Source organism: Rattus rattus, chromosome 2 (assembly GCF_011064425.1).
Source record: "Rattus rattus isolate New Zealand chromosome 2, Rrattus_CSIRO_v1, whole genome shotgun sequence".
Taxonomy (NCBI): domain Eukaryota; kingdom Metazoa; phylum Chordata; class Mammalia; order Rodentia; family Muridae; genus Rattus; species Rattus rattus.
The window spans coordinates 60,550,927-60,573,674 of NC_046155.1; the positions used below are offsets into that span (position 1 = coordinate 60,550,927).

General features: G+C 47.9%; 1 protein-coding gene across 4 annotated transcripts in view; it reads right to left on the minus strand.

Annotated features, from left to right (window-relative positions):
- Nucleotides 1-550: 550 nt before the first annotated feature.
- Nucleotides 551-22,748, minus strand: part of Vti1a (vesicle transport through interaction with t-SNAREs 1A) — a 292,766-nt gene continuing 270,568 nt past the window's right edge. For 2 of the 4 annotated variants that reach the window (XM_032892326.1, XM_032892327.1), the window contains one exon: nucleotides 551-2,191. In XM_032892326.1, coding sequence (XP_032748217.1) covers nucleotides 2,098-2,191 — 94 coding nt within the window. In that variant the 3' untranslated portion in view covers nucleotides 551-2,097. The remainder of the gene's footprint in view (nucleotides 2,192-22,748) is intronic. The other 2 variants (XM_032892329.1, XM_032892330.1) reach the window with 1 other exon arrangement.

Sequence of the window (22,748 nt, forward strand, 5' to 3'; positions counted from 1 at the left end):
CCTATGAAGGCAGGTTCTGGTGAAATTCTTAAGGGCCAGCAGGTGCCAGTGCTCAGCTACAGCCTGCCTGTTAGGTAGCCTTGGGGAGATGTAACTTGGGAGGATGGAGGAAGGTGGGAGAGACAGCTCAGGACTCAGGTATACTCTTAACTAAGAAGCAGTATTGCCAAGAAGGCCGCCAGAGGCCTTGATCTCCTTCACCAGCATCAACACTGCAGACGAGGTTGTCTCCTTGCTTTTTAATGGTTTTTTTTTTTTTTTTTGGATACATTTAGGATTTCCAGAATTCAGTTATCAGGATAAAGGTTCTTGCTGAGCTGGTCCCTTTAGCTGACAGGAAAGGTAGCACAGCTTCCAGCCAGTCTCCTCTGCTGTCCTACTTTGCTCGGCCCAAACCCAACACCATCCTTCCGACATGAAGACTATACCTTTATTTACACAGTAATAAATGATTCATCTGAACACAGATAGGCCTTGCCTGTTTCCACAGGCACAAGTCCTCTGGTGGATTTTGTATTTCTTCTCTACTCTATAATGGTTCTCTTCTGAGTGAGTGTGTGTGTGTGTGTGTGTGTGTGTGTGTGTGTGTGTGTGTGTGTGTGTGTTAGGAGATCAACTGCAGCATGATCTTACTCCATGAGCACAGGTGGTTAGCATTTTTTATGAAGAGAACAGGTTGGCTTTTCAAGATTTCAAAGCTGCCAATTATACTGAAAAGATAGTGCGTGCGGCCCTTTAATGACCTACGAAGTCTTAAGAAGAATACATTTGCTTCATGACCAGAGGGGAAATGACCTCAGCTGGGGAATTTTTAAGCCTGATCACAAATGAAACAATTTTGAGCACAATTCCCAGTTACTCCAGACAGAAAGAAAGGGAAGAAAATCATGGAGGGTGCTAGAGGACTGAATGCATGGAGAACCGAGGTGGGCTTTGCTAACCAGTTGTCACTAAAAAGGCAAGTGGCTCTTGTGTAGCTGTCTGCAATTCCTCATTCTTTGAAAGAGGCTACAGGACACTTCCCACCGAGGGCTTCTGTTTGTTTGTTTGTTTGTTTGTTTTTTCCTAGTGGACCCACCCATTTTAATCACCACAATGCACACTTCACCCCAGTGGAAGAACCCTGTTCAGGCTCTCTCAAAGACTGATGCTGTCTTTCCACATTGGAAGGGACGTGGCGAGAACCTTCAAGACCTTTTGTGTATATGAGGACAGCTGTTGACTGAGCTCATATTAAAACTGAGAAGATACAGAAACAGGTCAGGGAAGATGTGGTCACAATTAAATACTGTGTCAATTCTCACGCTGCCAGTAAATTCTGGGGAGGGTGGCATCTGGGGAAGGCAAGGGGATATTTCTTGTTGCCAGTAACCAAAGTGGGAAAAGTGGACATCGAGCGGCTTTAGCAAAAACTCTTAGGCAAAATATACACACACTTACATGTGTGTGCAATAAATATAAACACACGTACATATGTGTGCAATAAATATACACACACGTACATATGTGTGCCATAAGAAACCAGGGAGAAGGCTAGGCCAGCTCTCTGTATGAGTGACAGTAAATTCGCTCCTTTGCAGTGAAGCTGCACCGGCAGGATGGCTGCATTCATTGTGCTGGGAAAGGGTGGGGCTGGCCTGGAGCTGCTCTCTGCCTCTGGCCTCTGATTTTTCTGGCATTTTTTCCCATGGACAGCGCAGAAAGACTGCTTGGTAAAGTGGGGTACGTGACACACAGAAGCTCCTGTGACTGAGTCATCATGGCCTCTCTCAAACCCTGACCCCAGGCCACAAGACTAGGAAGAATGTCACCAAAGCTATTTTGGACAGCAGATGAAGTTACCTAAAGGCAAATAAGCCTTCGCCTTTACCTATAAAAAACAAAAAATCTGGGCAAAGACCAACCTCAGAAAGGAAACCAACCCACATGCAGACAGGAGTAGAAAATGCTGTCACACTCTCTGCACTCAGCAGTGGTAAGGGAGAGACAGAGGGTCACTCGGGGCCTGTCAGCACGAAAGAATGATTCATGTGACCATTTTGTCTTAATTACTCAGAACAAGCCAAGATCACTGTTTATCAAGGGAGAGCAGACGCCTCAGTGTCCTCTGACAAAAAAAGTGATGGCCGTCAGGATGGTGATGACCACGATGATCCCCAGGATGACGAGCAGGATGCGGTTTTGGATGATTCTGTGGGAGACAGAAGAAGAAAAATGCACATGGATGAATGAACGGTATTCGGTCAAACACTGCCCAAGCCAAGCTGGCTAAAGAAACCATAGCATGGCAGGTAGAGTGTGTACACATACACACATACATACATATATGCACACACATACACACACACACAGTCACATATACATAGCCACATACATACATACATACATAAACACATATACACATACACACATACATACATAAACACATATACACATACACACATACATACATAAACACATATACACATACACACATACATACATATACACATACATACACACGTACAAACACATACACACACAGCCACATATACACACATACACACAGACACACACACACAGCCACATACACACACACACACACACACACACAGCCACACGCATGCACAGGCAGATACACAACACACACAGAAGAGAGAAAGGGCAGGGAGGAGAGCTTTCAGTTCTATGAACAACTCCATGATGCTCACACTTAGAGAACTCAGAGGACTCACAGGCTTTTCGGGATGTGGGTACTATGTAGCCTCCTTAAGTGATCAAGGACCCCATGTGAGCATCTCTTTTTAATTTAGAATGTGAAACAGGCCTTACTTTTTTCCCCCACAGTGTTTCCCATGAAAGGAGAAGACTCCAAGGAGATATGTCAGTGAGGTACTTACCTGAACAAAAATACCCCAGGATAATCGAGAGAGACTTAGCAGGGAGAAGACAGGATTAAGAAGCAAGTGTCAAACTTGCAGCTCAGGTTGTGAGGCCGTCACCTGTCAGAGCGGCTCACGGCTTCCTCAAGCTAGGAGATGTTACAAATGCTCCCCGGTGCAAAAAAGAGGAAAACTGGAGCTAACAGGGCGTCCTCAAGGTGCCTGGCAGCCGGCTGTGGGTAGGCCCTCTAGGGGCTGCTGGTCCCTCGGTCCAGCCCTGCAGATGCTGACCTCAGAAAGACAAGCAGAGGAGACACATGCTCTGGATGCCTGCAGCGCGCTTCCGCTGAAGTGATTTCATAATTTGTTACCTCATTCGGAGAAAAGAGGTCGCACACCACAATGCTTTGTTGAGTCTTTCAAAGGGAACCTGGGTCAAACAGCCTCGCCCACGCTCGCTGCTCTTACAGAGCGCACGGAAATAGAAACCCGAAGAGGCTGCCGTCTAGCCGGCTGCCCACCCAGCTTCAAGCTTGCGGCAACTCCCATCCCACCTACCCAGAGGCACATGAAGACTTCCGTGTCCTCCTATGCACATGGGACCCTGGACAGGGTCTTCCACGGGGAGGGGTGTGTGGGGCTGCGTCAGGCCTCCACTGGGGCATTTTCAGAGGGGCCTTCACAGGGGTCCCTGTGGCCGGAATGGAGGAGGACATCAGGTTGCTGTTTGGGTGGGATCCTTCCCTCCCACCTTCCTTCTTCACGGGTGGATGGAGACTATCCCATTAGAGTGGTCCGTTCCCCTGTGGCCCCTAACAGGACGGGTTCCCTCTCTTCCTGACAGGTTACAAAATGACCGCCATTTGCTGACACGCCTTCCGCAAAGCTGCTTGAGTAGCCGTGTCTGCTCCTCTCGCAGGAGATGGATGGTGCGCTCTGTACTCATTTATCACAGGGGCCTCTGTGAAGAGCTGTCTTGTTTATTTCTTCTCGTCCCACTAGAAAGCCTGTGGCCGACATTAACTCTTCTGTGATGACAGCTAATTCAGACTTAACAGCCCAAGTTTACCCAGGAGGCAGGAAGGAGTCTCCGTCCCACTCAGTAAGTAAATAAGAACAGGGTTCCTGTTTATTAACGTGAAGCTGATTAGGAACGCTGGCTGGACCTACCGAGGCTTCCTTTAACAGTCAAGTTGGTTTTTCTCCTTTTCTTTGGAAGGGAGGAGTCTTCAGAATGGTCCTCTCAGCTCCTTTGCTGAGGTCTCTGTTCAAACCTCTGTTTACCACAGTCACCCATGTCGGATTTACAAAAGAAATCAGTAAAACGGAGTCTCAGCAGTAAAGCAGATTCCAGCATGAAACTTTAAAAGTTCTTCCCTGGGTAACCTATCATAGTGTGACTCTCAGTGTGGCAGTGTGTCCCACGGACAGCATGGGCGACAACTGTCTTATCTGTCCAAGATGGACATGCAGAATGGTTAACTATGGGGGCTACTAGTTTAGTCTGGAACATGGTAATATAACAAGCACACAGGAGTCCCCAAACCCCAACATTTCTAACAGGGCTTTCCCCTGCCTGTATGGCCACGCCCACTGGCATCCCTGTCCCCTGCCTCTGCTGCTCTGATGGATCTGTTTGTGGTGAGCATGTACACTTCATCTCTAAGGCTTGGACAGCATGCTTTAGCTGTGACTGGCACTTGGGAGCAGGACAGGGGACTGACTTTCCAAGGACTGTGAAGACAGAGCGTGGGCCCTGGCCAGTGTAATCATTCCATCCTAGGGAGAGTGCAGAAGAGGTCTGGGCAAACTCCTTGGCAGGAAAATGTTAGGGTAGAAAAGGATGGAGGTTGGAGTTGGAAGGAACCCCTAAAGATGGCGCTACATGCTACAGTGCCTTCACAGAGCAGCCAGGCTCTTCTCCCAGAGGGAGGAGGAATGACTGCCCCAGGCTCGTGAGTGTTCACTGGTGGAAGACACTGGTACAACGACAGAAAGGGATGCCTGACGTCTGAGGTGAGGGGCGCAAGGCAGGAGGAGTCAGAACACAGAGGGGTGTACGTAAGTCCGGCCGGCCAGGCCGTCAGCCTAGCTTTGGACTGTGACGTGCTTTAGCAAAAATGTCTCTCTAGGACAGAAGATGATCCACCTGAGTGGCCAGGGCTGATCCAGAAGGGAGAGGGGATGTCAAGGCTGGCAGTGGCAGACTGTAGCTGGGAGAAAGCTTGGCCACTGCTGCTGGCCAATCCTGATCACTCTGGCCACAGACCTGAACGCAGACTTGTGGAGTTAGGAGGAGTCAGAAAGGCTGACAGGTCAAGGAACTCTGCTAGCAAGCCTGAAAAGAACTCTGGGGGCAGCCCAAGTAACTGCTGTTAACTCTGGGTAAGGGGCCTAGATGTTTCACCAGGCCAGCAGCAAGCAGTCTTAATGTCCCTCTTGAAAATGCAAAGTGTGTTTACCCAGTAAATAATTTAAGAAAGAGTACACACTTGAAAGAAGACGTCCACCGGACCAGCCAGGCTGAATCGCCTCCAGGCAGAAACCCTGCATCTGCATGCTGCACTCTATCAAGTGAGTAACTGTGGCTTTAAAAGAATGCAGAGGCAAATTAAAAGGAATGTGGGCTCGAAACATCAAAAATTCTCCAAGTTTACATTATGAATCACAGTGCTGTTGATATAAGATGAATTAACCATTTACTTTGAGGTTAAACTCACACAGTATTATTGAAAACACTGATCCTTATGTGGAACCCAGGGAGCAGTTAATCTTCCATTGCCCGTCTCCTCCCTTCTGGAAACAGCTCCTGTGTGTGGCCTGCAGAATCACGGAAGGCTGCTTCACATGAAGGAGGCAGGTGGCTCCACGATCTCCTCCAGCGTGAGGGGCACGGGACCGTCTCACAGAGGACATTCTCCAGCACACAGTACCCTGACCTGGCCCTTGGTGTTGTGCCTTAGCACGGTACGCAGCTGACTTTCAGTGTTCCGTCCTCTGGTGGGACTCCTATCTTGGTATTTTGATGTAGAGCCCGAACATTCCAGAAACTGCGGTGACAGGACCCAGGGCCTGTACCCAGGGCTATCACCTGGAGGGTCACTGGCCCCATGGCCTCTCCTGGGTCCACAGGACACTTGTTCAAAGGTGATGGGTATGGGAATTGTTTGCTACTTCAGCCTAACTACCACCCCTCTCAGGCAAGTGGAGGGGCTGTCTAGGCGCAGCGAGGGTTGGGGTGCACACGGCCTAGCAGCTGTGTTCTGCTCAGAACTCCTTCCTTGATGATGCGTTTTTGTCTCTTTATCTTCCAACGCTGGTTTTTAAATACAGATATTAAAATCGCATTAATTTATTTATGTATTTACTTACTTATGTGTACACCACAGTCTCCATGTGGAGGTCTCCGTGTGGAGGTCAGAGGGCGGCCTAGAGGACACTGCTCTTTCCTTTCACTCTGTACAGCCTTTAGCCAAACTCAGTTTAGCAGGGCTGGCAGCAGCACCTCTACCTGCCCGGTCACCTTGCCAGCCCAAAGCTGGGCTCCTTTTGCATCCAATTGGTCACAAGTCTTCTCAAGGAAGATCCAGGGGCTTCTTCAGCTGAGGCTGCTGCACGTTCATGGTCAATGGTGTCCATGAACTCTTGGCAAGCTGCCGGGGCCACTCTGCATCCTGACAGGCACAGGTAAGGGCCGGCTGCAGCATTCAAGCCACCCCTGGCTCTGAAGGAAGAGGTGTGACCTAATCGAGGAGAGCCAGTGTGTTCACTCCATTTCCTTGGCAACAGTGACTTAAGCCAGCCTGGCAGCCATTTTCTTCTCACGAGGAAATCAGCCTAAGGAACAAGCTTGCCCATGGAAGGGCAGACAACTAGGACCCCACCCTGAAGGCATGATAAACTTCTACAGCAAGCCACCTTTCCTTTGAACTTTGATTAATAAGAGAAGATAAATTAACCTCGTTGTTTTCGAGACTGTTTGATTTGGGTCTTCTATTATTTGTAACCAAAAGGCACTTCAGGTTGAGTCACTGAGCTTCCTCAGCGAGTCTTTGATCTGTGGTGCCCTCTAATAAGGGCTTCCGGACTGTGCCATCTCAGGCTTGGATTTCCCTGCACTTTGCTTCCCACTATGCTAACCACACAGGTGTCTGATTTTCTGTTTCTGTGAAGTTTTCTCTGGTAGAAAGTGGCCCTTCCACAGCCTGAGTCTCTTTTATCTTCTGTGTCTCTCTGACATAGAGCTTGGTAGAGACATAAAAAAAAAAAAAAAAAAAAAAAAGGCTTGTGCAGGGTGTGGCAGTGTAGGCATCCAAAATTCCAGGTACTTGGGAATCTGAGGTGGGGGGTGTGTGTATGTGTCAGGGTCACGTGAGCCAATGAGCCTGAGGACTGAGGTCACCTGGGAGACAGACTGTGCCCTTGAAGGGGTTCTTACACACAAGCATAGTGTAGGGCTTAGCTACTGGCCACTGTCCAGTAAGATGACTACAGTGCCCCGCCCTGGCTTGTACACCAGGGTGCCCCATCCCTCAAGCCTGCCCTGGGGTGGGCTTCGTCTTGGCTCATAGGCGAGTCCTACCAGTTAAAACCCTCTATTTCTTGCACAAACAAGTGTTCAAAAGCTGGCCTGCTACCCAAACCACAAAGTCTGATGGGGATTTCCCTAGAGAACCACGAGAAAAGTCTAATCACTCTCTGCTGGGTCTGATTGCAGGGACAATGGTGGCCTAGAGCCTCTGAGGATGATTCTAACCATGGTGCTAGGGAGAAGCATGTCTTCTGCCAGTAGAACACAGGGTCAGGGGACAAAGACAAAGACACTGTGCCAATCCTGGGTCTGTCTGTGAGCCCCACACCTGAAGGGTTGCATTTGATCGTATCAGTTACAGACAAGCCCTTTTGATGTAGGCAGATTTAGTTGGGGATTTTCTCCTTTAAACATACTGGATTGGACAGTGTCCCTCCACCCCCAAAGTCAGCTCACCTGAAAGCTCATAAAGTGACCTCATTTGGAAGAAAGTCTTCGTTAAGAATCTTGAAAAGAAATAATCTGGATTTAAGGCGGCCATGTGTCCTTGTATCAAGAGTACCCAGGGGACAGGAGCAGTAAGGCCATAGAGGAGTAGACAGGAACTGGAGCTCTGTTACCACAAGCCGAGGAGCAACACCAGAAACCAGAAGAGCCAAGGAAGGCTCAACTCTTTGAAGAGAGCATGGCCCAGTCACCTTCTTTGCCTCAGACTTCAGGACTCTGAAACTGTGTAAATTTCTGATGCTCGAAGTTGTGCAGTTTAAGGTTCTCTCTGCCGGCCCTAGCGTCAGGCCAGAGACTGGACTCCTGGTTGTGTTTTTGGCATCACAATGGCTTTCCATTGTGGTTGTCTTTTAGGTATCATGATGGTTTTCCATCACGATGGCCCCCCATGGTGCTGTTCCCTTCACAGTGCTTCCCTGCACCCTACAGTAGATTTATCTCAAGCCTCCCCTAAAGGACAAGGCAGTCCTGAGCTCACTCTCTGGAAGCTTTGTGTGCATTCCTCGGGGCTCTTGGAACTGCTCATTTCTCCATCTCTGAAAGAGACGTTCTCCTTATGAGCAGGGTGATCAGCTCCTCAAAGGCAGAGAGAGGTGGGAGCTGTGGGGGAATGTTCTAGAACATGTCTCAACCCACGCACTACTGGGCTCGGATGCCTGACACAATTAAGCTGGGCCAACCTTTTGAGCCACCAGAGTCACCAGCAGTTAATACTTCAAGTTTGCTGACATCCATTTTGACACAGTTCATGACCTGGGAGAGGGGCACGAGAGGGATGAGTTCTCATGGATGGAGACACAAGCAAGCTCTCTAGCAAGGAATCCAAGACCAGGAGCAGAACTGAGTCCTGGTACAATTCGACTCTGATCTCATTCCCAAATTCTACTTAGCTTAGCAGGGACATGGGCTTGCTCTATAAAGGGTCAGATGGTAACCACAGGAATCCAGTGGGGCTGCCGTGAGGTGGAGTTCCTCAGACTGGTCACATTAAGCAGTAGAAATCTCTATCATGCAGCTCCGGAGGTCAGAAACGCAGAGTCAAGGTGCTGTAGTGCACATCCCTGGGGGCTTCCAGGGAGACTCTTCCAAGCTAACTTACTCTTTTCTTCTGGTGGTCAGCCAAGACTTTTGAGGTTCCTTGGTTTATAGCTATATCCTCTGCTCCCCATACTCAAGTGGTGCTCTTTGTGTGTTCACACCCAACGTCAAGGCTTTAGTTTTTACAAGGACACCAGTCACTCTGGATTAGGGGACATTGTAGTGTCGTACAGCCTCATCTTAGCAAATGTTGAAAGGAAGATTCAAAGAAGGTCGCACACCGAGGGACTAGAGGTCCACAGGTGAACTGAGGGGTTAGGAAGATCCTCTCAGCCATGTAGATAATACAGCTTCTTTGGGCAATTATTCAACTTTGCTTCTGCAGAGAGTAGTCATAGCATAAGTGAAAATGGGCTACATTACGGTAAAACTTTAGGAATGTGTGAATTTGAATTCCATAGGATCTTCCAAAAACAAAAATTATTCTTTTGAATTTTTCCATTATATGTAAAACAATGTAAAATCATTTCAGCCTGTGGGACAGAGAAAAGGTAGCAGGCTGGATGTGCTCACTGCAGCCTTAAGGCTACGAGCATGGGACATGGCCCCTCTTAGCTAGAGGAAAGAGTCATGTGTGGACGTCACAGAAGCCACACAGAAAGCTACAGTAGGGCAAGTGTGATCAAACATCTGAGGAATGTGTGAACGTCTACAGAGGACAGGGACACTAGCGTCTCTACCGCATGTGAGCTTTGGGCACCACAACTAACCATCAGTGCTAGGGAGCTGACAACAAAGACAGTGATTAGAGCCGTGCCAGGACTGGGGCAATTTGTCATGTGCCTGCAATCCCGGTTTTGTCTGGGGTGACACGGAGCCAGCTACTCCATGACACTTGGGCTTCAGTTCCTTCCCAAACAATGTCAATGAATCAACCCATCAGCCATGCAGGGATAAGAGGATCAGCTCATTAAAGATTTTAAAGTACTTTGAGAGGCAAAGCCCTTTAATGCATATGCAGCTGGCAAATAACTTTGCGAACAGAGATGCCATTTCGGGGCAACTGAGAGGTTCCGGTTGCATGGATTGGAAAGCTGCCTGAGACACGTCTAGGGGCTAGTGGGGAAGAACAGACAGGGAGGACGATGATACCTGCTCAGCTTGTGGGGCTGCGGTCCTCATGGGTTGCTATCTAGTGGGCCCTCTTATTGACAGTCTCCCCAGCAGGGCTGAGCCTGGTCTCCAAGGTGAAAACATCAACATCAAAAGGGAAAGGCGGTGTCCCATTGGCCGGCTCAGGATCCCTCCCCAGCCCCGGGAAAGCAGCCAACAAGTACCTGTCAGACGCTGAGAGGTCCAAGGGGTTTTGATCAGTGATGTGTAACTACATGGAGCTCTGTACTGCCCTGTGTGTGCTTCAGACGGCAGCCTGGGGGCCACAGCCACCGCCATTCTTATATGTGGGCTTGGCGACAGCAGGCGGCCTGGTGAGCAGCTTTGCTGGCTACCAGTTTCACATAGGATCAAGGCGGCTCGCTTCCATCAAAGGATTTGGACAGTCTTGAAGAGAATTCCATAATGCTGCTCCAGAAATGCAAGGTGTGTGCGGTCCCTTCGAGGCTTGCAGACTGCTGGGGCTGGCACGGGTCGTAGGCCTAGATTCTTGATTTTAGAGAGAACTGTGAAACCCCAAGAACTCTAAGGCTGTGTCCCAGGCACACTCCTGTCTCATGGGGCCACTCATCTGAGTGGACAGTGCTACTCACCCTGTGTATTACTACTTAGGGAAGAGCCTCATGGCTCCAGAGGGTGGAGTCTGAGGCAGAAACGAGGTAGCAGCTGTGGTGGCTGGACCAGCAGCTAAGAGCTCCCCATACTAAGAACCAGAGATGGTGAACTGGGAACAGTCAAAGGTTCGGAAACCTCAAAGCCCATTCCCCATCATATACTTCCCCCAAGACCTCACTAGAGCTCTGTAAACAACACCACCAATTGAGGACCGAGTGTTCAAATGCCAGAGCCCATGGGGGACATTCTCATTCCAACCACCACATCCACTTGAACAGACTACGGTGACCTGACGCTCATTAGCAGTCCCCATCTCGTACTGAGCCTAATTTCACCCCATCTCCATATGATATGAAGAGGGCCCTGGGTGATTACAAACAGAGATCCCAAAACCCAGGCTGAGGCTAAGAGAGAAAAGCAGAAGGCAAAGGTGCCTTTTCATGAAACATGGACTGCTTAATTTACGAGGCGCCCTGTCCCTGTGCCAGATCCTCGCTGCAGACTAGGCTGGTCTGGAACTGCAGAGCCCTGCCTGCCTCTGTCCCCACAAGGCTGCACTGAAGGTGTCCATCACCACCCAGGCAGTCTTAAGCTTTCTCTCAGTCCAGTCTCCCCTTTGGTTCTTTAAAGGATGAGGCCTGAGGTCTCTGCCTTTCTTGGAAATTATTCTTATGTAACATTCTTGGAGCCACTAGAAGCTTTCCAGATTTTAGAATTAACAGATCTTACCAGTTGAATATCTTTAGTACAAAAATCTGAAATGTTCCGACATCCAAACCATTCTGAGCACTGACATACAAGTATCAGATATAAGATTTTGGAATATAGACTCTCAGCCTATAATACATATAGTGTGGTCATTAACCAGAGTCAAGCAGCTCTTTCCTTAGTGTCTGCTGTAAACACGCGCAGTAAATGAAGACGAGAACCAGTGACCCGTGTTTATTACTTCATCTCCTTCTCCTCTCCCTTCTTTTTTGTTTGCTTTTATTTTCCACTCACCAGAACACGGGGTTTTTAAGGACTGTCTCTCATCTGTTCCAGGCACACACGTGGTCACCCGAGTAGTGAGGAGGAGGGACAGTCAGTTGTCCTGTGGAGCGGCTCAGTAACATCTGCTCAAAGGGGCTGCTATTGGCCTTGTACCACACAATTTTTTAAAATTACTTCCTCCTAACAGTTCTAGGTGAGCAGCCATGTCAGAGGAAGGCTTCATGCCTGTAAAGATGTAACTGGGGTGACCACTCGAGCCAGCATTAGGAGAGAGTGGCTGGCAGAATAGGCTGGCCTTAGTTGTGACCTTGGGTAAGGATGGAAGGGGGCTGCAAGGGAGTCCTGGTGTTTGAAGGCAGTGTCCTCATGGAAGCCATCTGATTGGGGATGTTAACTGCACTCATGATGTCATCTAATCTTCTCAATGACTCTCATTTATCAGAACCCTCATTGGATGGCTCAGGCGCACCCAGGGAGAAAGTGACACCCACTCTTGGGGTGGCCCTGGCAAGGCCGTGAGCCTTAAATAGACGTGAACTGTGTGAGTTCCTTCACTCACAGGTTTGGTACTTCTTAGCCCTTCAGCTCTTGTTGAGTACCCTGCAAGGGAGTGCTTGAGGGGCGTCTCACCCACACTTGGTCCTTGAGAAGCAACCTTCCCATCCTCCCAGCTTTGGGTAAGCCTCAGCTCTTAGCTCCAAGGCCCCCAGATTCCTTAGACCTCAGAGAAGTCATGACTGAATCTGTTTGGAGGGTGAGCATTACCCTCACCTTAGGATCCAGATTACCCAATCTATAAAATCTCACAGGTTTTAGATATTGGCAACTTAGTCAACACTTTCTTGAACTGAGTTACCAAACAAAGCACAAGTGAATGGCAGACAGAGAGTACGGGGCTTGTTGGAAACTCCTAATTATGACAGAACAAACTGGAGGCAGGCAGGCTGTGCAGTAGTCCTGCCTTTCTCTCTTGGAGGCTGGAAGCCCAGCCCTCCTGACCCTGTGGCTCTCAGAAGCCGGAGGAGCAGCCTGAATATAAGCATCAGTAACCTGGCCTTGCACTGAAAGCATCTACACTTAGCCCATAACCAGTTTTTAACTCCATGCCAAAGGCCAGGCCGAGGTCGACAGTGCTCACAAACCATCCTGTGCGGCCTTTGTAGGAACTCTCAAGGTCAGGGAGGCACAGGCTGAGGTCAGGCCCAGACTGCTTGTCTGCAGCCCCTTGACCTTCATGGCCTCAGCTTGGAGAAATCCAGTTGCTGATTCCCAACAGCAGGCCTAACACTGTCCATGAAATGGGTTCAGAAGGGGCCTCTACTGGCGCTGGATGGCAACGAAAGTTTGCAGGATTACCTCTACCCATAGTCTTTTGAGAATTCTGTGCCCCTGTTTCTCCATCTCTAAAGTAACTGTACAGAGAATGAAGAGACCTGGGTGCCCTTAAGGACCAGTGCCTAGGACCAAGACTTGATACAACTGAAGAATCGAGTTGAGAGAAGCCTTGTGGCTTCTGCATTCTGGGGTCCCCCATTGGTGTGGTAAGTGACCGTTTGTGGGGCTGCCTGCTATCTGACAAAGCCAACCTTTTATTCTTTGGGGACGCTGCCCTCTAGCTCCCCAGCCTTCACTCTCACAATGGAGGGTGAAGTCTGAGCCCCTATTGGCTAATAGATGACAAGCTGGACTCTAAGAAACACTGGCAGACTTGTCAAAGGTCCAGTAGACAGAAAGGGCTTGCTGAGAAGACTGAGGACTGGGCGGGGGTATATGTGGGGGTAGGCATCTGTCTTTTCCCTCTCTTTGGGAGCAGTCAGTCCTGGGTGTCCACATCAGCACTTATTGATTGACAACAACACTGTTGGTTGACACATGGACTGTCCTTTGGTCTGGTCCACAGAAGAGCCATGAGCAGTGTCTGGTAGGACCCACTCTGTCTCATGGGTCTCAGCATGTATCCTATGGTGAAGACTCATGGGAAATTGTTCTCTCTAGTTAGGGCAGGAAAAAGACCTGGGCTTTATCTTATGGCGCTGAATCCATCTGTCTCTCTGAGTCAGCTGCCTGGGATAAGTTATTGGGCCATTACTTAGACATGCACAGCATAGGCACTGGCCTTGCTCCTGCCTTCCTTTTCTATATCCACACTTTCATTGTGTTGTATGCATTTGGGCAAATGGCTATACATTCTACAAAGATAAGAAAATGGAAAGAATCCCGTCTCTGTGGGCTGGCTGAAGGCGTCAGGCTTCAGTTTCTCTCATAGTCTCCACAGTTCTGTGCCATGGGCTACACAGAAAGCCGACACTCACACTTATCAAGACAGTAAGGTCTTCTCCTTTTTCCTTGAAAATCCTTTGGAGGTCAGCTCAGGCAATTTCTAGAATCTCCCCCAAACTCCGAACTAATGGGGAGGGAGGGAGGAAGGACCTGGGCTCATGTCACAACCGACTTCAGTAGATGTGGAGCCCCCTTTGCTTGTGGGCCTTTATGGCAGTTGTCTTGTCTTTCTCTTTTCTTTTCTTTTCTTTTCTTGGATATTTTCTTTATCCGCATTTCAAGTGTTACCCCCTTTCCTGGTTTCCCCCCTATCCTATCTTCCCAGCCCCTGCCTCCATGAGGATGTTCCCCTACCCACCCACCCACTCCCTCCGCCTGCCTTCCCGCCCTGGCCTTCCCCTAGACTGAGGCGTCAAGCCTGCACAGGACCAAGGGCTTCTCTTCTCATCGATGCCTGCCCGACAATGCCATCCTCTGCTACATATGTGGCTTGGAGCCATGGGTTCCCTCCATGTGTACTCTTTGGTTGGTGGTTTAGTCCCTGGGAGCTCTGTGGGGTCTGGTTGATTGATATTGTTGTTCTTCCTATGGGGTTGCAAACCCCCTCAGTTACTTAACGGTGTGGACCCTTTAGCGAGAGCGGAAGGTGCTCCTAGCCAATGCACTACCTGAGACGTTAGCACGGCTGCGGCCCCTCCTTGAACAGTCTCAAGGATGTGCCCCTCTCTATATACGCTTTTGCAGTTGCTTTAAAGCCTGGGAAACAAGCTGAGGCCATCTCTGAGATGCCTCCAAAAGAACCCACTTGGAGACAGATAAAAATAATGAGAATCTTTCTGTCAGGAAAGATTTAGAAAATATCACGGGCATTATTAAAATTTAATTTTTTACTCGGCTTTTTGGTTCTCCCTTCCACTGATAATGAGCACGCAGGCACACCTCCGCCCCGCTCGTGCTTGTTCTGTGCAATAAATTCAGCCTCGCCGTCTGAAGACATTTCAGACAACAGTTCTGACTGCTATAGGCTTAGTTTTCACCCTGTGCTGTGCTTTGAGTCTTCCCGCGAAAAACCAGTTCAGGAGATAATTTTCCACAAGGCTGGTGAACTAATAAAAATCAATTTTGCCCATCTGGTTCAGAGAAATCTTAGGTCTAGCTGAGGCAGAACTGCAGAATGGGAAGGAAAATAAAAATAGATCAATGTATTCACCGAGAGCTTGGCTGATAGAGAGCTATCAAATTGCCTGGCTGAGGAAATTCCTCCTCCTCCCCACAGGAGCGTATTTAGGGGTCCAGGAGGACCGTTTTTCTCCAGTGGTGGGAGGTACTCAGAGTAACAATTCTGTCCATGTCTGGGCAGCAGAAAGATCCATGCCCTGGCACAGAGGCTGATTTTGTAAAAGGATGGGCTGGGTTTTATGTAAAGTGTTCCCAGGTCATAGGAATAGAGTCAAGATCCCATCGCTGCATTTGACGCCCAGGCTCTCCTTCTTCTCCGTGTACACCTGAGCACCTTCGGGGAAGCCTCTCTGCTATTCTAAGTATTCCACACGAATTCACTCATTATCATAAAGACTCTATGATAAAAGCATCGCGGCTCCCAGTGTTAGACTAGAAGCTGAGGTCTGGGGAGATGACACGTTCGCCGGTGCTCTGCTGGCCAGTGGCAAAGCTGCTGCGCATGGAAAGCCAGGTTGCAAAGGCCATGTCCTGTGCTCAGCTCCACAGGGGTCCCTTTGCATTTGTGAATAAAGTCAGGAATAACAATGTCTGTCCTGCTCCCCTGCCTCATGGCTTCTGAGGATGTCTGGATGAGCCTATGTGTGCAAGAACAGAGCAGACGCCACTGCTGCTCCAAGAGATTTGGGGATGGTGATGACGGGACCTTGGATGGTCATGTGGCATTGGAGCCTTAAGAATCACTGCAGATGTCACTCAGGGACTGGTGATTTTCCAAAAAGAAAGTATGCAAGTCCACTACACACATCGACAAAGTCATTGATGATTCCCAAAATGTCTGGGGTTTACATCCTAGCACAGAGCATCTTGTCCACAACATGTTAAGCAAAAAGTTAAGGCTGCACTTGTTAGCGTGTATTTTAAGACTCCAATTTTAACAAAAGGAACACGTGTGTAAACGTAAGGCAGAAGTTACTAAGGAACACTTGAAATGGGAGGTGATCATGCCGAGACAGTACGAGCAAACTAATTTCTATATATATATTTCTACATATATATTTCTACATGTATTTCATTATCAGATACTTCTACAATTCTTTGCAGTTTGCAAATACTTTCAAAATGAACACCTACTATTTTTTAATCGGAAAATTAATTTCCTCCTCTATCAACCCCTTTTTAGATGAGAATGAAAAATAGGGAAAGGAGGGGCTAGGAATTAGGGTCAGTGGTAAAGTGTTTGCCTAGTGTACAAGGAGGTCTGGGTTGGAACCCCAGGATTGCCAGGAAACAAACAAGTAAATAAATACATTTAAAAAATTACAAATTAAATTCCAATTATAATTGTTTTGAATTTAGGAAAATAAAAATTAATTTGAAATACACTGCATCTTAAAAGAATGAATTGTGACTCTAACAGGCCTTAGCCAAGGGTGGAAGGAAGGGTCTGCTCAGGGTGTTCGCTATACATCCCTCCATGGCAAATAACAGAGGTCAAGAAACAAGAGGGAGCAGGGCGGACTTGGGGAAGGACAAGGCTTACAGCCAGTGTTGGAGGCATTAGTGGTCTAGTCTCCCGCGCAGACCTCAGAAGCTGAGCCGCGCCTCTCGTTGGAGAGAGAACAATCCGTAGCTCAGCAGAGAAGTTTGTGGAACTCTCAAGGCCAGGTGCAGATTTCAGGCAGTGCCACCCAGGGGGAGAATTTTAAGTATCTGGTTATATTTGTAGCATCTGGCATTCTGTGTGCTTTGTTTTTATGATTTCTGCATGACACAGGTTCCCCGTGACAAACACACGCAGGAGATGAAGTGTGGTACATTGGAATCATGTTGAATACCCCCGGCATAGAAACATTATAATATGCCCTAGAGATTATTCCAGGGCCAGGGAAAAAACACTGCCCAACGTATGGTGCCTTAGAATGGGGAGCAGTTAGCAGCAAGAGCAGGGGTTTACTTCATTTGTGCGGCTGTACACAGCCTCAGATGCTAACACGCGATGATAGGACATGCCAACATTTCAGCTTAAATCAGGACTGCAGCCCATAACGCGGACACTTTGCCTTTCAGCTGAAGATCATAAACAGCACAAACCCAGGTCTCTTCTCCTAATTGGGGAGCTTTTCTAATTTGCTTATGGTAGCTGCCTCGTGTCGGACTAATCTTCCTCCGGTTACCTCCTGATGCTGTCGGAAGTAATCTGCTTAGTCCTGCTCTGTCTGAAGCACTTTGCATCTAACCTAACTCCCTTCCTTAACACAGCACAGGGAGACGGTGGCCACAGCTCAGCCCGGACTCCTGCATCAGTGCAAGTGTGAAGACTGCGTATGCTAGACGGAAAGCAGGTTAGGAAAGGATCCCATGCAGGCTCAGACTCAGCTCAAATGCTAGAATGCTGGGCAGCCAGCATGGACTTGCAACTGAAGGCCTTGGGTAGTAACTGTTTTGAACAGAGACGCCCAGGTAAGCCTGCTTACCTAACAATCTTACCTAAACCCAGGCAAGAGCTGGTAAAGTATTTAAGGGTGTGCTCGTCTCTGTAAGCACTACTGTTAACATCCAAATTGATTTCAGAAATACCTCATCCTGTACAGAGGCCCCACCTCCAATTTGAGAGATTTAATTTGAGAGATTCCTGAGTTGGCCAGGAGGTTTAATTGAAGGCTGTGCACAATACCATTTTAATAGCAATTGCTAGTGTATTTTGACTCAGTTTTAAGGTGGTGAGTTTTTGCAGAGTTTTAGAGACACAAATGTTACAGTTTCCAGAAAGTGCCAGGAATTTCAGTACTCATAAAACAAGCCATGAGGTGTGTGTGTGTGTGTGTGTGTGTGTGTGTGTGTGTGTGTGTGTGTGTAATACCAACAGCCAGTGCTGAGTTACAAAGTACTAGGTCCTGTAGGCCCAGATGAGAGTCAGACTTAGTTCCCAGGAGAGGCCCTGCATGCGTCCCTGACCTGGGGAGAGTGCCTTCTGCTCCTTGGCTCCTAATCCCTATTCTGTGAGATGCTGAGCTTTGCAAGGGTCAGGGCAGAGGGTTCACTGCACTGAGAAGGACCTGCGCCCGCTGACAGAGAGGCTCCTCTTCCTCCTTATGCATGTGTTTATTCTAAACAAGCCGGACCGCCATCTCCCTCCCCTTCTCTGCAACACATTCCACTTGAAGGCTGTTCCCTCAGTTTCAGAGGTTACTGAAGGGGAAGAAAGTTATATTGTTTAATCCTACTTTATAAGAGTTTGCTGTTTTATTGGAGAGCAGGCTCAGAACAGTGATCAGCAAGGTTTACGTACCCAAAGTGTGTACGGAGGACTTAGGGGGGAAGGAAGAAAGAGGCTGCCTTCAAATGCCTCGTGGAAATACAGAAAACAAGCAGCGAGATCGTCCTTTGCCAAACACTGTCATAAATTTTTTATTTGGCAGCTAACATTCTCACTAGTTTTCTTGGCAGCAATTGGGACCTTTAGCAAGAAAGGTGCAGAAGAAAAACGCCTTGTTTAGAGATGTTTTCAACACTTTCTGGGATTTTTCAGAGCTTCTGCCTGCAGCACATCTTTACAACCAGAGTCTCCAGTCACCCGATGAGTGGGTGGTGGGGTTTAAACTTCTTTCTTTTCTCCATATATATAGAGAGTGGGGTGGGCAGGGAGAGAGTAAGCAGTGCTGACCCCCTGGCTTCCCATCAAGAACGGCTTTCTTATTTCTCATGGTAGGTGTTTTTGATAGCTAAGCACTTGGTTTTCTCTGTTGAGACAAAGATCTGAAAACAGAATCGGCCATGGCAGAAGGCTCCTTCTGTCAGGCTGGCACTATCTGTTGTGTTCCCAGAGACAAAGGCAAATGAAAGGTAAAGAAGCTGATGACTGTGGCACTTTATCCCCAAAGAATCGCTTGTGAGCCAGGCCCTGTCTGCTGCCGCTGAGTAAGCCTGGTGGGTAAGGTGGGCACCTGACTGGACACTGAGGGTAGAGGTGGGGTGGGACAGTAGCAGGTGGGCCTGAGATGTGGGTGACTGGACTAAGGCCTGTGCAGTAGGCCGTTACTCATAGGGCACCTCAGGCACCCAAGTTCTGGGGGGTTGCTTTGGAATTCTCGAACACAGGGATCTGAAATCCAAAAGGAGTCAAGTCTGAGATCTTTCATGATAAGTGTGTCCTAACACTTTATATAAACACTGTCTCCACCAAGGACACATTCAGTTATGACTGAAGAGGCAGGGGGCAAACTTACTCCCCTTATAACAGACAGGAACTAAGCACTTGACATGATCACTCCCTTAGGGCTCTGGGAAAGACTCAAGGTGAAAACCAAACAGAAAATGGAAGGCTTGGCAGAACTCTGGGTGAGTGGACTAGCATGGTGGTTGTCTGGGATGGAGCTTCCACGGGCAGATGTTATGAGGAGCTTAGGGGAAAACCCACAGCAGCAGCAGCAGCAGCAGCAGCAGCAGCAGCAGCAGCAGCAGCAGCAGCAGCAGCAGCAGCAGCAGCAGCACTGTGTATGGCAAACTCTGTGAGAATGAACAGGGGAAGCCCCCAGCCCGGCGAGCCTGAGACTGTAGTGTTAGTTCTTGTGAGTGACAGGCCAACTGAAAGTGACTGGAGAGGAGAGCCTGTGCGAGCGGCACAACGGGTCTCCACATATCCAATGTCGAGGAAACAGGATGGAGACCAGAGAAAGGCTAATGAGGAGTGAGAGCCATGGTGGGGTCGGGGACTGGCTGGACTTTCCATGTGCTCCTCAGCCCACATTAAGATCATTTGGCAGAGGGTAGGGTCCTTCCCACATAGAAGACTTTGAGCATGACTTTTGCCTAATCACTGGGTAACAGCTAACATAGGTACACAAAAGAGGAAGCCCCCAGGAAGGCACACAAATAAAGAATGCAAACGAGGCCAGGGGAGGTGCCCCAGCCTGGGGAGGTGGCTCAGAGCCATGTTTGTGGCTTGTGGCTCTTACAGACGACCTGGGTTCAGTTTCAAGCACCCACACATATAGCAGCCCACAACCATTTGTCGCTCTGGCTCCAGGGGGATCCAACACCCTCTTCTGGCTTCCTTGGGAACCTGCACACATATGGTAAGCTTACATGTGGTGAATTGCATACCTGTAGACTAAACATTCATGCACATAAGAAAATAAATCTTTAAGAATGGAAGCAAACACCCACCACAAAGGCACCCCTTGAGAAGACTGCAGGGGAGAGAAATATTCTGTAATTAAATTATGTTTGGATAAGATATTTAACAATAGAAATGTTGAGAGAAACATGAAGAACTATGTTGTGATCTTGAAAACTGGACCCATTAGCACATGCCTATAACGAGGCACCAGGCAGATCCCTGGGATTCACTGGCAGCTGGGATAGCCAAACTGATAAACTCCGGGTTCAATAAAAGACCCTCTCTCAAAAAACAGGCTGTAGAGCAATAGCGGAAGACACCTAGTGATAATGTCTGACCTCCACACATACACTGTATTGATAGACAAAATAGAAAATTACAACAGAAACAAAAGGAAATGACAGATCAATTAAAATGCTGTACAGACACATACACACATTCACTTACTTACACATACACCATACACATACACCCTCCTTCCCCCTATACCACACACCACACATATTATAAACACACACGCTCACACACAGACTACACACATACACATATACCACACACATACACACACACTCACTCACACACACATCACACACATATACACATACCATACATACATACACTCACACACATACACACACACTCACTCACACACACATCACACACATACACACATACCATACATACATACACTCACACACACTACACACACACACATCACACATACACTCACAGACTACATGCTTACATATATACCACACACACCACACATACACACACTCACTCACACACTTCACACACATACACACACACACTCACACACACTATATACATACACCACACACACACATACACACACACACACACACACACACACACACACACACACACACCCTTATCTGTTGATGAAGGGGAGAGTAGAAAAGGAAAAACAAAAGAAATAAGAAGCACATAAGGCAAACAAATAGTGAAATGGCCCATCATCTAACAACAGAAATACCACACTAAGTGTTAATGGATTAAATTCTCCAATCAAACAGCAGAGGGCTGGGGGTTTGGCTAAGTGGTAGACAGCTTTCCTAGCTCACATGGGGCTAGAAAGCTATCTGCAGCACAGCAAAAATAACAACAACAAGTCCAACCTCAGCGGAGGGTCTGCTGGGTAAAGTATATCTAACTTTATGCTGTCTGCGGAGGACACACTTCTAATTAGAAAGCACATTCGTGTTAAGAGATGTAGGTGTGTGTACATTCTTTTTACATATGTAAGATTTTATGAGCCAAGCATGTTGGCATGTGCTTGTAGTCCTAGCTGCTGGAAGTGGGATGGTGGTGGTGAGGAAGAAGGCTCTCTTGGGTCTAGGAGTTTGGGAACAAATCAACAACAAAAGGCACACAGCGGACTGGAGAGACTGCTCAGTGGTTAGAGAGCACACTGTTCTTACAGAGGACCCAAGTTTGGATCTCAGCATCCACATCAAGTAGCTCATAACTGTCAGCCTCAGGGGATCTGATGCTCTCTTCTGGGCTTCATGGGTGCTCGTGTGCACATATACCACCCCCATTAAAATAACTCAAAAATAAAAATAAATCTTCAAAAGAAAGCACATGAGCTTGAAGGTAAGAAAAATCTTAGAACCAAAAAAGCACATTGAAATATGTCTTTGTATCTCTTGTCTCTGTCTTTCTGTCTCTGTTTCTGTCTCTCACCTCTCTGTGTTTCATTTCTCTCTGTGTCTCTGTGTCTCATCTATCTCTGTATCTGTCAATCTCTGTCTCCCTTTCTCTCTGTCTTTATGTCTCTCTCTGTCTCCTCTCATTTTTGTCTCTTTGTTTTTCTGCCTCTCTGTCTCTGTCTGTCTGTCTCTCTCTTTGTATATGCAGGTATGTATCAGTGGATATCAGGAACACATGACAACTATGAACACAGTCACATCAAACAACCAAGTCTCAAACTCTCTCTCTCTCCCTCTCCCTCTCCCTCTCCCTCTCCCTCTCTCTCTCATCCCAACAGACCTAAATTATAAAACAACATTATAGAGAAATTAGAAAAGTCACCAAGTATTAGATATTCAAGTAGTATATTTCTATCTTGAAATGAATAATAATAAAATTACAATTACAAATATTTATTGGATGCAACAGTGGTAGAGTTCAGAGGACAACTTGTTGGTTAATTAGAAAGTTTCAAGTGAATAATTTAGGCTATCCCATTAAGGAATCAGAAAAAGAGGCCACTGAGCTAGGGCCTCTGAAGTAGGGAAAACAAGGAGTTAAAGCAGAAGACACGGACACGGAAAACAGAGGGAAACCACAGGGAACCTGCAAGTGGGGTCCTTGAAAATATCAGGAAAGTTTCTAAAGTTCTGGCTAGAACAGCCAAGAAACGAAGGCTGGAGCGATTGCCTTCAGGGGAGGAGGAGCAACGGCCCTGGTTTAAAATGTGAAGAAT